At 38.8% G+C, this 14477-nt stretch overlaps 1 protein-coding gene across 1 annotated transcript in view; it reads left to right on the top strand.

Annotated features, from left to right (window-relative positions):
• Nucleotides 1-14477, top strand: part of LOC128365242 (uncharacterized) — a 50973-nt gene that overhangs the window by 24021 nt on the left and 12475 nt on the right. The window contains exons 24-42 of the mRNA XM_053325910.1: nt 685-890; nt 2201-2301; nt 2421-2539; nt 2660-2836; nt 2928-2959; nt 3063-3160; nt 3334-3356; nt 3449-3470; nt 10471-10498; nt 10593-10677; nt 10803-10949; nt 11035-11246; nt 11382-11485; nt 11678-11796; nt 11914-12069; nt 12557-12771; nt 13191-13276; nt 14053-14189; nt 14310-14435. Of these exons, the coding sequence (XP_053181885.1) occupies nt 685-890; nt 2201-2301; nt 2421-2539; nt 2660-2836; nt 2928-2959; nt 3063-3160; nt 3334-3356; nt 3449-3470; nt 10471-10498; nt 10593-10677; nt 10803-10949; nt 11035-11246; nt 11382-11485; nt 11678-11796; nt 11914-12069; nt 12557-12771; nt 13191-13276; nt 14053-14189; nt 14310-14435 (2193 nt within the window). The remainder of the gene's footprint in view (nt 1-684; nt 891-2200; nt 2302-2420; nt 2540-2659; nt 2837-2927; nt 2960-3062; nt 3161-3333; nt 3357-3448; nt 3471-10470; nt 10499-10592; nt 10678-10802; nt 10950-11034; nt 11247-11381; nt 11486-11677; nt 11797-11913; nt 12070-12556; nt 12772-13190; nt 13277-14052; nt 14190-14309; nt 14436-14477) is intronic.

Genomic DNA, 14477 nt, shown 5'->3' with positions numbered 1-14477 from the left:
TAGGTGTTTCTATATGACAGTCATCGGTATACAAGGTAAAAAGCACTGCTGAATTCACACAGTCTTCCTCCATTAGTTATGATGGCAGATGAGAGGGTTTTATTAACTTTAACAATGTGGGTTCTGTTAGTGAGAAGGAGGCATACCAGTGGATTAGAAAGGGATTCAGTTTCTGCAAGATCATCTTGGACACTGAAAGATTTGTTTGTATTGTGTTGAACACTGATGATAAGTCTAAAAATAGGGCTCTAGCGTATATCTTGGGTTTGTCCAAGTCTTTAGATATTAGATGGACCAGTGTGGCGACAGCATCCTTTGTTCCACTGCCCTGATTATAGGCAAATTGCAGGTCAAATTGGTCTTTCACAGTACTGACCAGGTACAAGAGCAAAATTATTTCAAGTGATTTCATGATCACTGAGGTCAAAGCTGTTGGCCTAAAGTCCTTGTTTTGTTTTAGACATGGGGTCTTTGGTATTGGACTAATATAGGAGGTTTTCCGTAGTGAAGGAACAGTATGTGTGTCAGTGGATGCCTGAAAGATTGGTTGCCACACCGTTGCCAGTTTCTTTAAGAAGAAAAGAGCTGCATTCATCAGGCCCTGCAGCTTTCTTTGGGTTTGTATGTTGAAAAGTTTTTCTTACATCCTCAGTTGTGATGATATTGGGTTGATCTCTCCTACAGACCATGCCTCCTCCATCAGCGTCACAGATTTTGGATGTGATTGGAGAGATCAGGGTGTTGATGCTGACCGATGAGCAGCTGAGGAACAGCAGTGTCGTCGCAAAGTGGTTCTCCGGCCGTCTGAGAGGGTTCCTGCCGTCTGCGTCTGGAAGGTTCCTGCACTGTCTGAGCCGCAGGAACATCAGCTGTCAGTCCTACCAGCAAATGTATGTGATCATCAACAGATTTACAGCTCTACTTTTATAACATCATGCATGTATCTCATGTTTTAATGTCTGTATGTCTATCTGATATTTTAAAAGTTCAGTTTCAATGACACAGGTTCACATTTACTGTTTTGATGGTGGTCTGTTGGACAATCAATCGTTCTTTTGGTCCAACATTTGGGTACCTTCATTTGAATATTGAATGGATTGCCATTTTTACTTGATACAAACATTGATGCCTCCAAGTGGGTGCATCCTCATGACCTGACTTTTCAATTTAGTGCCACCAGCAGGTGAAAATTTCTCCTAAACAACACTTTCATAGGTTTTATGTAATTTAAATGTAATCCTAATACAACATGCAAACTTTATCCAAGTTTACAGGCTTACATGATGCTAAATGTTAACAGTCCACCAGTAGTGATGTGAGATTTACTGCTACAGGCTACCATACTATACACGTCTAGCATCAGTGACTACAAAAAGTAAAACAAAGAGCAAGCTGAGTCATTTTGATGTTTGCTGTACTGTTATTAAAGTACTGCAGACTCAGCACAGTGTTAGCAATCATGTCTCATGACAATAAAGGAGCTAAGACATTAATTGTAGCATTTTTCAGGCTAGTGTTAGCATTAAATCTTCAAAGTAAACTTAATACAAATGCAGATAACAGCTAAGGCAGACAGGTTTATCTTAGGTTGGCAGATGTTTAGCAAATTAAAGTAAAACTGAGTTGAAATCTTAAATCTAAATCAGTTTACGACTTGTGAGCGTTCACATCATCAAACAACTCAAGACGATTGTTTGATTAGAGAGTTGGTCAAGTGATGGTTAAAAACACTGCACAGACAACATAACACCATATCCATTAATTTTGTGTTTAATCAGCATAAAAGACCCATGATCTCATAACCTCTTAAAGTAACTCCGATATGACCGACATCAACTTTCAGTATGGAGTCGACAACAGGGGTGCTTGCACAAATTCATTTTATTGTGTTTCCTGTGTCTAAAAACAACAAACTTTTGTTGTTTCAGGAGACTTCTAACAACATAATTAACTTACATATAAATAACTTCAAAATGACTTAAAATAAAATTATTGTAACCACAGCTCCCAGCTTCTCTGTAGGGATCTAAGAAGAGCAAAGTTGTATCTCACATTTTTCATCAACTCCAAAGAAGTTAGTTTACAGCCTCGAATGGAGACGCTTACTTTAGACTATTAGATAAACCTTAGAGATATGAAATTATAACTTTATTTATTAATTAATTATTGTCATTAATTATGGCTTTGACTTCATTTTCAGACTGCGGGTATTCAGCCATCAGTTTGACAACATGACCTTACATCAGCAGCACGTGGTCTTAAAGAGCTTCGTCCTGCGTTTCTTGTCTCATCCACTCTCAGGTACTCATGATGATGACTCTTTTTTTTTTCTTTTTTTTTCAATTCACATTTGTATGATTAGAAAATTAAAGGGGTGTTAGCATTCACTGATTTCTCTCCATCTCCTCAACATGGTCCAGGTCCAGGCTGTGTGTCGGGATCCAACAGCAGCGCAGAGTGGCTGAAGAAGAATCTGGGTCCATTTTCAGTGTTTTTGCCCCTCAGAGAGCTTCTGCTTCTCAACCCACAATTCAACCCTGTAAGATTTAACTTTCCCAATTAACAAGGAATCTAACAAATTGGTCAATGCCTTTTTATTTTTTTTACATTATTCCCAAATAACAGCCACATTTTCTTTCCCTCTCTTCTTTCTTTTTAGCTGGAGGTCCTTCAGTTGCTGTCTCCAAAGCAGAGTGCAGAGCTGCTGGTGTTGACTCTAAATACTCTTCCAGAGAAAGAAGACATCATCAATCTGCTGTTTGATTCCCTGACTCAGCCATCTCAGGAGAAGAAACTTCCTGAGTTCCTGTCGAGCCTCGTCATGTTCCTTCAGAGGGTAAAAAGATGTTCTTCATGTCTTCATTCATGATTTACGCCATCGTTAACTGCTGTTTGAAAGTAATCATTGTTCTTTTCTGCATTTACAGGGAAATCTTTCCTGTTCAGCATACAAAACACTGTGAGTTATTGTCTAAATATATTCAGTTTCATGGAGGATACATACATAATTTTATATATATGACTTCACTGTGATATTAACACCACGTGTTGCTGTGTTACAGGTTTGCCAGATTGGACTTGGCCCTGACTACAGTTTCTCCTGATATAGCGTCATCCATCACCTACAACAAAATTGACTTATCCAAGCACATACCGCCTGGTGAGAGGCATCATCCTCAAAATAAATGCAAACATAAAAAGAGTATATAAGAATACGCTTTAGTGTAGAAAACCTTTTGCCACAAGGCCCCTTAAAGTCAAGGTGAAATGAAAGTTTGAGTCTTTAAAAATATTTTATGAAGTAATTTTCATTTATTTGTGCTTTCATTACAGGTTGCATCATATACAATGGAGAGGTAACTATGTTTTTTTGTCTTTTAGTCTGTTATTATTAGTAATGTCTTATGAAAACTGACTCATAACTATGTTAATCTCTTTCTCCCCGAAGTGCAAAGTCACCATGATTAATGGTAAGTCTTCTTATTATCTACACTAATCCATTTATAAAATGATGTAACATTTTAATCTTACTAATCACAATTAATTAATTTATTGCTGTTATTCACAGTAACCAACATTTGCATTGGAGTGAACAGGTGAGAGATTTGTAAAGCAAAATTAAACCTTTGTAATTTTGAGTTAACCAAAACCCTGTTTTGCCATTAGATTAACATTTGTGATCACATTTACAGCACAATGCTGCAGCAGCACCTTGACAGCGGGAAGATGAATGGACGTTTCTGTCACTTTGGTGTTGAGGAATTCGCCTGTGCCGAGGTAAAACACGAAAACATCTTGGATTAACTTGCCATCTTGAAACTACCACTCTATATGTGACCTTCACTATATTTTCTGATATTCCTTTATCACTTACTTGATGTCATTCTTCTCTTTCTTTACAGCTGTCAGCTTTAAAAGCCGAGGATCTGGCAGAGATTTTAAAGTGTAATCGCACCTTCAGCTCCAGTGGCTCCAGACCCGTCTGGAAGCTTCTCCTCTCTAAAGCCTCTCATGTGCTGGATGAAGCTCTTGATCTTCTAGCCAACATGGTAAGAATCAAAAATACTCCTCACTTTCTCTTCTCCTGATCAGAGCAAGACACCAGATATTTTTATTTTTATTTTGTAGACACTGGACCCCAGAAACCCTGCACTGTCTATGGTTTTGGACTCAATACGAGAAATCAGACTGGACACCTTCAACATGGCTCACTTCAACGATCCTGCCTTCATACAGCTGTGGTTCATCCACAGGCTTCGCCCGTTCCTGCCTGCTGTTTCCCCTGACTTCCTGTCATGTCTCACCACGAGAGATTTGAGCTGCAGAACCTACCAACACATGTAAGCAGTTCCTGCATCCATCTTCAACCAGACTGCTTTGACTTCAGAGCAGATCTGAATCTCACTTTTGTTATGTTGAAATATCATCACACACTGCATTAATCAGATGACCCTTCAACTCATTTTTAACCCCAGTGTGCAGATTTTGAGCCATCTTAAGCCGCACATGACGGTCCCCATGCAGATGACTGTCTACACACACTTCATGAAGGTTTTCCTGACCAGGAACGACACAGCTGGTACGTTCTTGCTTTGTTAGCTTAAAGATGTTGGTGGTTGAAGAAACAATGGTTTTGTTTCATTTGTTTTGCGGAAGTATCTAAGTACAAGTATTTAGTCTCACTAGCACACGCCAGAAAACAAAACTGCAGGATGGATGAAAAAAATGTAGAAATAACTATTTTTAGGTTCTTCCCAAAAAAAAAATTGGCAAAACACATGTTCACTACACCTCAGCCTCATCTGTGCTTCTGATGCATTCAAGACATATTTGCATAAGATTGAAGATGTACAAAATAAACCAAATCAGAAACACTCTTGAATTATATATATATATGATTATCCACATTGCTTATATACAGTTAGCTAGTTTAGTCCAGTGGTTCTCAACCTAAGGGTCATGCCCCTTCAAAGGGTCACCAGATAAATGTGAAGGGTCATGAGATGATTAATTTGGGGAGGAAAGAAGAAAAAAACTAGTTTCGGATATACATACCTTTTGCAGTTTCGGGAGTTTTTTTCTAATCTTTGATGATCATTTGAACATTTATTGAAATGCAACCATGTGAGAAATTTACTATTTGGTGGAGCTGTTAACAACTCATAGACATTTGACATGTGACCCTGACTACACACTGCTTTTTGTAAGACGTCCAAAGACAAAAAGGTTTGAAACCACTGGTTTCATCTTTAACAATGTGTTGTATTTTGAATGCTTGGTATATTATCTATTGTGTCAAATCTTCATCCGAAAAGTAACTAAAGCTGTTAAATAAATGTGGTGGAGTAGAAAGTACATAGTGAAGTATAAGTACCTCAAAATTGTTCTTAACCTCTTAAGACCTGGCGTACACATGCACGGACATCACATTTTGGGTCATATTACCACAGTCGTTAATTCTGCTTAACTGGGGCCTTATGGTCACGTATGTGGACACTTACACTACCATCTAGTGGTGTCAGAAGAGTACAACACACTACGGGAAAAATTCAAAATAGCTGCGAGCACAAGGGAAGGTTCAGGTGGCCACTCCAAACACAAACATCGACAAGGTAAAAAGCCCAATCATATTTCATTGCTTATTCTGATTTAGATATGTATAAAAGCATTGTAAGTTTGCCATGACATGAAAATTTGACAAAAATTAGTAACAGTAACGATTTAGTATGCCGCTAAACATTATGTGTACACTGTACAGAGGGACGTAGTTTCGTTGAAAAAACCTCTTAAGCCCGACAGCCCCCGCCCGTGAGGGCAACAGCACCCCCTATAAATGACAAACGTCTCAGAGCAGTTAAACAAGCACCAATATAGTCATATCACACCATTTTGTTCAGAAGAAGCTCAGCTGTCGAGCCAGCGCATCCATTTACAGTTCAACAAAACACCGGCTACAGATCCGTCAAATAAAAGCTGAGAATTCACTGATTCTAACAATGTAACTCCCATTACTGTCCGACCAAAACTCGCGGAATAAACCGTCAAAGAAAAATCCAAACAAACTTCCCATTGTAAATGTATAACTACAGTCATACCTTCGCTGCTTTTATGGTTAAAAGTTGTGTCTAGTCGCATAATATTCCTAGTAGCAGCTACTCCAATGTCTCTGGGTCATTTTGAGTCGATTCAAGCCATTTTCCATTTATTTACATGGCATAGGGGATGAATTGCATAGCCTGCCTCGTCGTCCTCAATGCGAACACACATACGGTGTTTGTCTCCATCTAGTGGTTGAACTGTGCTATTGTGACATATTTAGCCAACTGCACTACTTTCTAGAATCTAGAGGGTGTGGACTTTCATTAGAGGTGTGATTGGTCCAAATTGACCAATGGGTTCCCGAGATATTGATGCTCTTCATTAAAATATTGCTTGGATTAGCTGATATCAATACACAACGCATGCGCAGATGTGTGTTTACACTGTGTTTTTATGGATATTCAGACCCAGTGTCCACATATGTGGACATAATTTTTCTCTAAGAGTACATCATGTCAAAAGATGATGCTTAGTTTTTATACTTATCAGGTTCCAATAAGCCCAAATAGCAAAGAGAAATAAAAAATGCATATCAAACAAGAGCTCAGGTCTTAGGAGGTGTACTTAGTGACTTTTCAATCACTGTAAAACTACGGTACTTGCTCTCTCTTTATCATAAGGAAACTATAATCTTCATACGTTTTTTTTGTACATGTGTTTCAGACCCTCAGTGTCTCTCAACAACCAATCATAGCGCAGAATGGCTGAAGAGGAACTTTGGTTTGTTCTCGACATTTGTCCCCATCATAGACTTCTACAGGCTCAACAGAAACTTCTCTGCAGTAAGTCTAAAAACCAAAGCATGCTTCATCTAAAACTAAATTAACCAAAGTCTCGACTTAAAATATTGATATTATCAATACAAATTAAAATGATCTCTTCTCTTTTCTCTCCTCTCCAGCTGGAGGCTCTTCCCGTACTGTCACCGAAGCAGATAGCAGAGCTGCTGCTGTTGCCTCTTCCGACTCCTTCACATGTTGTTATCAACCAAGTGTTTGACTTCCTGATGGAGTCCCATGGAGATGGGAAGCTTGAGAAGGTCCTGCACTTCCTGGCAAAGCTTGCTGAAAAGGTAACTGCTTTTACTATGACGACTTAATAATGTTCATCAATTTTGTATCTGTCCTTGATGACCAATTGTAAAATATTTGATTTCTTAGGTCACTCCACCCTGCCATGTCTACAGACAAATGTGAGTACTTTCAGATGTTTTTAGCAAACCTAAATAAAATTCAGTATTTAATTTCTTTGGGCTTCCAAGGATATGAATGACAGAAGATGTTCAGAAAGTACTGCATAAAGCAAATATAATCAGATTTAATTTGATACCAAATTCAGCAGATTTTGTAACTTTTAAGTAGTACAGTATAAATGGTCAGATCTCTAGTTTCATGGGAGTTTTGTTTATTTGGTTTGTCAGTTTTGAGCGACTGTACAGAGCCGTATCATCTGTGCCTGCTGACATGGAACCAGTCATCTGGGCTGGCATAGACAACCTGATCAGTGTTGCGCCCGAAGGTTCGTCTCTTTTTCTTTCATACTCACACATACCCACAACATTTATGCAGTTACCTCTTGTATACAAAAGTCAACATTTGGCGTAGGTGCAAAGATAATTTAATTTAAGATTATTTTTTGTTATCATGTGCACACTGTGGTTGACTGAATGTTTTGTCTCCCCCCCCCCATTGTTTCCATTGAACAGAGTGTCTGCCAGAAAACGTCACGGTGAGATTTCTTTATCTCAGCTTATTTATATATTCACATTGAATGTATTAAACTGTATTTTGTAGCCCTGTTTCATTATTTTTTATTAAATTTATTAAACCTTTCATTTCCAGTGCCCAGTAACCATGTTCAATGGTAAGAGCTTTTCATGCTTGTCTTATTTTTTTACTCATTACATGATTATAAATGCTTTTAGATGTATTATTACTTAACTTTTTTTATTCTGTGCTATTTGACAGGCACTAACATCTGCAGAGGAATCAACAGGTATCTTATTCATTATGAACTGAAGTCACAATAGTCCATGTTGCTCAAGTTGCGGCACTAACATGTGTTTAACTTATATTCACAGCTCTGATTTACACGCTCACTTGAACACATCGATGAACGTTCCCTGTCACTTTACCTTGGAGGAATATGCTTGTGCACAGGTGACTGTCTAAACTTTTCCAATTTTTACTACATTTATACATTTTAATTAATGTTTAAACCATTTGTTAAAACCTCACCCTTCTAATTATCCTCACTAACATGTGACCTGTCTCGCATCCAGCTGGACAACTTCAGCGCCCATCAGCTGGTGTCTCTCTTGAAGTGTAATCTGCCCAGAAACAGCAGCCACTCCACAATATTGTGGAAGATGCTGCTCACCAAGGTTTCGTCTGTCTTGGATCCAGCTCTGGACATCCTAGCGAACATGGTCAGTAGTTTCACGTACAACTACATCATATCCTCATTTATCCTCAAGTAAAAAAGTGTGAATCAGTTTTAAAGGTAAAGTAAGTGAAGGAGGAGAGCTCCAATTGATATTATTCAATCAAATCTTATTGATTGATTGATTGGTCTTTGATTTTGCCTTAGATTCAGTGTTTAGCATAAGGATCGATTGATGTAGAGCTCCAATTGAGATAGTTTGTTCAATCAAATCTTATATTGGGTTGATCTCTCCTACAGTCCATGCCTCCTCCATCAGCGTCACAGATTTTGGATGTGATTGGAGAGATCAGGGTGTCGTTGCTGACCGATGAGCAGCTGAGGAACAGCAGTGTCGTCGCAAAGTGGTTCTCCGGCCGCCTGAGAGGGTTCCTGCCGTCTGCGTCTGGAAGATTCCTGCACTGTCTGAGCCGCAGGAACATCAGCTGTCAATCCTACCAACAAATGTATGTGATCATCTACAGATTTATGCTTACTTTAGACTATTAGATGGATATGAAATTATGACTTTATTTATTAATTAATTATCGTTGTTAATTATGGCTTTGACTTCATTTTCAGACTGCGGGTATTCAGCCATCAGTTTGACAACATGACCTTACATCAGCAGCACGTGGTCTTCAAGAACTTCGTCCTGCGTTTCTTGTCTCATCCACTCTCAGGTACTCATGATGATGACTCTTTTCTTTTCTTTTTAAAAAAAAAATCACATTTGTATGATTAGAAAATTAAAGGGGTGTTAGCATTCACTGATTTCTCTCCATCTCCTCAACATGGTCCAGGTCCAGGCTGTGTGTCGGGATCCAACAGCAGCGCAGAGTGGCTGAAGAAGAATCTGGGTCCATTTTCAGTGTTTTTGCCCCTCAGAGAGCTTCTGCTTCTCAACCCACAATTCAACCCTGTACGATTTAACTTTCCCAATTAACAAGGAATCTAACAAATTGGTCAATGCCTTTTTCTTTTTTTTTTACATTATTCCCAAATAACAGCCACATTTTCTTTCCCTCTCTTCTTTCTTTTTAGCTGGAGGTCCTTCAGTTGCTGTCTCCAAAGCAGAGTGCAGAGCTGCTGGTGTTGACTCTAAATACTCTTCCAGAGAAAGAAGACATCATCAATCTGCTTTTTGATTCCCTGACTCAGCCGTCCCAGCAGAAGAAACTTCCTGAGTTCCTGTCGAGCCTCGTCATGTTCCTTCAGAGGGTAAAAAGATGTTCTTCATGTCTTCATTCATGATTTACGCCATCATTAACTGCTGTTTGAAAGTAATCATCGTTCTTTTCTGCATTTACAGGGAAATCTTTCCTGTTCAGCATACAAAACACTGTGAGTTCTTGTCTAAATATATTCAGTTTCATGGAGGATACATACATAATTATATATATATGACTTCACTGTGATATTAACACCACGTGTTGCTGTGTTACAGGTTTGCCAGATTGGACTTGGCCATGACTATGGTTTCTCCTGATATAGCGTCATCCATCACCTACAACAAGATGGACTTATCCAAGCACATACCACCTGGTGAGAGGCATCATCCTCAAAATTAATGCAAACATACAAAGACTATATAAGAATAAACTTTAGTGTAGAAAACCTTTTGCCACAAGGCCCCTTAAAGTCGAGGTGAAATGAAATGTTGAGTCTTTCAAAATATTTTATGAAGTAATTTTCATTTATTTGTGCTTTCATTACAGGTTGCATCATATACACTGGAGGGGTAACTATGTTTTTTTGTCTTTTAGTCTGTTATTATTAGTATTGTCTTATGAAAACTGACTCATAACTATGTTAATCTCTTTCTCCCCGAAGTGCAATGTCACCATCACTAATGGTAAGTCTTATTATCTACACTAATCCATTTATAAAATGATGTAACATTTTAATCTTACTAATCACAATTAATTCATGTATTGCTGTTTTTCACAGAAACCAACATTTGCATTGGAGTGAACAGGTGAGTTTTGTAAAGCAAAATTAAACCCTTGTAATTTTGAGTTAACCAAAACCCTGTTTTGCCATTAGATTAACATTTGTGATCACATTTACAGCACAATGCTGCAGCAGCACCTAGACAGCGGGAAGATGAACGGACGTCTCTGTCACTTTGGTGTTGAGGAATTCGCCTGTGCCGAGGTAAAACACAAAAACATCTTGGATTAACTTGCCATCTTAAAACTACCACTCCATATGTGACCTTCACTATATTTTCTGATATTCCTTTAACACTTACTTGATGTCATTCTTCTCTTTCATTACAGCTGTCAGCTTTAAAAGCCGAGGATCTGGCAGAGATTTTAAAGTGTAATCGCACATTCAGCTCCAGTGGCTCCAGACCCGTCTGGAAGCTTCTCCTCTCTAAAGCCTCTCATGTGCTGGATGAAGCTCTTGATCTTCTAGCCAACATGGTAAGAATCAAAAATACTCCTCACTTTCTCTTCTCCTGATCAGAGCAAGACACCAGATATTTTTATTTTTATTTTTATTTTGTAGACACTGGACCCCAGAAACCCTGCACTGTCGATGGTTTTGGACTCAATACGAGAAATCAGACTGGACACCTTCAACATGGCCCTCCTCAATGATCCTGCCTTCATACAGCTGTGGTTCATCCGTAGGCTTCGCCCGTTCCTGCCTGCTGTTTCCCCTGACTTCCTGTCATGTCTCACCACGAGAGGTTTGAGTTGCAGAACCTACCAACACATGTAAGCAGTTCCTGCATCCATCTTCAACCAGACTGCTTTGACTTCAGAGCAGATCTGAATCTCACTTTTGTTATGTTGAAATATCATCACACACTGCATTAATCAGATGACCCTTCAACTCATTTTTAACCCCAGTGTGCAGATTTTGAGCCATCTTAAGCCGCACATGACGGTCCCCATGCAGATGACTGTCTACACACACTTCATGAAGGTTTTCCTGACCAGGAGCAACACAGCTGGTACGTTCTTGCTTTGTTATCTTAAAAATGTTGGTGGTTAAAGAAACAATGGTTTTGTTTCATTTGTTTTGTGGAAGTATCTAAGTACAAGTTTTCTCTTTATTAAATATCAGTTTCTTGCAGGTTTTTTTTAAATCTTACATTGCACATTTTGGTAAAGTTGTGTTTGTCATGTGTGCCAACGTGTTACAGACCCGAGCTGCAGCTTACACAGTAACAACAGTGGAATCTGGCTGCAGAAGAACTTGGGAGCTTTCTCTGCTCTCGTGTCCTTCCACGACATACAGAAGCTCTACCCCGACTTTTCAGCGGTACTCTTTTCGGCATTTCGTGTCCTGTTATCATATTTTTTTGTTCATATGATTTTGGTTTACACTCTATTTTGACTGTTTGTGTTTTTTTGTGTATATGTGTGTGTGTGTGTGTAGATGGAAGCATTACCACAGCTGACAGTCAGACAGCTGGCTCAGGTGTCCTCCACACCAGGTCAGCTCACCTCTGCTGCCCAGGTTGATATGGTGACGAAGCATGTCCCCGACAGACTCCTGTCAGCCTTCTTTGATGACTTCTCACCTGCTATCATGGTGAGTGTGCGTCATATTGAACATACAACGACCAAACTTCCTGTTCAACCTGGGTGTCTCGAGTCCCGATAAATATCTGTAAAACACTAGAATGTGATTTTCAACATTCATGACCAAATTGTCCCCATTTTCACCACAATTGAGATAATAATTATGTTAATATACTTGTTTTCAGCACAGAACAGTAAAAACATACTAATTGTCCTCCAACATGATGAAAACAGCTATGCATAAGAGCATACTTGTGTGTGTGTGTGTGTGTGTGTGTGTGTGTGTGTGTGCGTGTGTGCGTGTGTGCTGAACATATTATACAAAATTTGGTCTTAGGTTGGTACTAGGAAATTAAATTATTGACAAAGAACATTTATCTATACTAATTACTTTTCCTGCAGGTGATTTAACATTTATTGGTGGATGGTGACATGATTGACAGTCACAAAGTCGTTGCATTTCTTAACCTCATGTTGTAATCACTTGTTTTCTGCAGGGTCATCAAAATAAAATCCCCTCTGTGGTGAGGTCAGCCATGTTACAAGTCGTGTTTGATCGTGCAAACCTGTCAAGTCACTCCGTGGGTGATTCAGTTGTTTTGGGGTGGCTCCACAATCGGCTGCGCCCCCTGCTGGTCGAGCTGTCAGCAGACCATGTTGCGCCATTCTTCAAAATACTGGCAGGAAGAAACTGCAGCATCGAGCAGCAGGGGTATGCTTCAAACTGCTTAAACAGAATAATTGATTACATGTTACTGGAATTAAACCACATCAGTTTTATTTTGATATTCATGTCAGATGTTTTTAGCTGTGAGAAGCTTTTTGGATCACATCGAAATCGACCTCCAGGGAATATCACAATAGATACACTGCTCCATTAAGGTGCAAAAGTTAAAATGATAGAAAATTAAAACAAATTAATTAAAAGAAAATTGGGAGAGAGAAGAAGAGAGAGGCATAGTGAAAATCAAGCAACATGTAGCCACTATAATATAGGATGTTTAACTTTTGTACCTTGGAGAAACAGTGTACCTTGACTTTTTTTTTGGAGAATATATTCAGCCTATTTTGTAGACATTGATTGCTCAACTGTACATCATTGATTGCTTTATTGTCCTTTATCTATTTCAGTGTGTATGACCTGAATGGGACGATCTCAACTCTCGGTATGAGAACGCAGAAAGAAATCCACAATCACATCGTTAAGTCTCTCAAAGGTAAATAAATCACACCAAAAGGAAACCAGTGAACTGTTGTAGTTTTTGTGGAGTGACACTTTACCAAATTATGCATTACTTCAGTCACATCTCTCACGCATCTCTGTAACAAGTACAAGAAGCCATCAGACTATTTAACCCAGTACAGTATTAATCACATGACAGTTACTGATCTAACAGAGAGGTTTAAAAGTGTCCTGTGCAGGTTTTGACCACTAGTAGCCAGATAGTTTGTTTTCTTTTACTCATGAAATAAAAGCTAATTCAGTAAAGTACAGTAAGTTCAGAGCTTACACAGCAGTCTGAAGAGTTTGAATCTTCACTGAGCAATTTACTAGGAACACCTGTGCACTAATGCAATCCTAATGCAATGCTACTCTAATATAACAGCTCTGCGATAAATTTCTACTTTTACAAAGCTTAAATATTTTCATTACTTCTTGACATTGTCAGAAAGGTGATAATTGTGTAAAAGTGTATTACATACTTACATTTTTAGCATTTTCTTATTTCATTACAAACTCCTCTTTGCCATTAGAGACTCGGGGGAAGGAGTAAATTAACATAAATATCATGTTTATACCTGTAACACACATGAAACTAAGGCTTTTTTTTGGTATAATCTTGTACAGACAATTATTTTTTAACATGCATGACAGTTAACTGCAAGAAAATGTGCATTGTTTAAATTAACAATAACTCATAACTTCTTATTTACCATCTTTTAAACCAAATCTACCCCCGATGCCATCCTCTTTCATATTCTCCTATCCTAGGACCATCGCCTCTCCGTTGCTATGGTGACAACTTCAACCGCAGTTTCTACGGATACCTGAAGGGTTCATTCTTGGGTTTTGAATTCCCCAAACTGACCACCTTCCTGTCCCTCATGCCTCCCAACAAAACGCATCAGGTGTGTGCCCAGAAATAAAGCAGACAGCATTAGGAGGTTTCAATTACTAAGATGAAGGATATGAAGAGTAAATACAAATGCAGAAGAGAATGACTGATCTGATGTTTGCTGTGCTTCTAGTTGGTGAACTCCATGCCTCTATCCGATCTTGGGGATTTCCTCCGTCGTCCTGACATTGTCGACAACGATGAACAGCTCTGTGTGATTTACAAAAACTACATGAAGACACAAGTGTTCCTGGAGATGGTATGTCCTGCACAAACTAACACATGCACAGAAATACAAACG

Source organism: Scomber japonicus, chromosome 2 (assembly GCF_027409825.1).
Source record: "Scomber japonicus isolate fScoJap1 chromosome 2, fScoJap1.pri, whole genome shotgun sequence".
Lineage (NCBI taxonomy): Eukaryota > Metazoa > Chordata > Actinopteri > Scombriformes > Scombridae > Scomber > Scomber japonicus.
The sequence above is the reverse complement of the archived record's forward strand: the minus strand, read 5'-3'. Positions and strand labels throughout refer to the sequence as shown.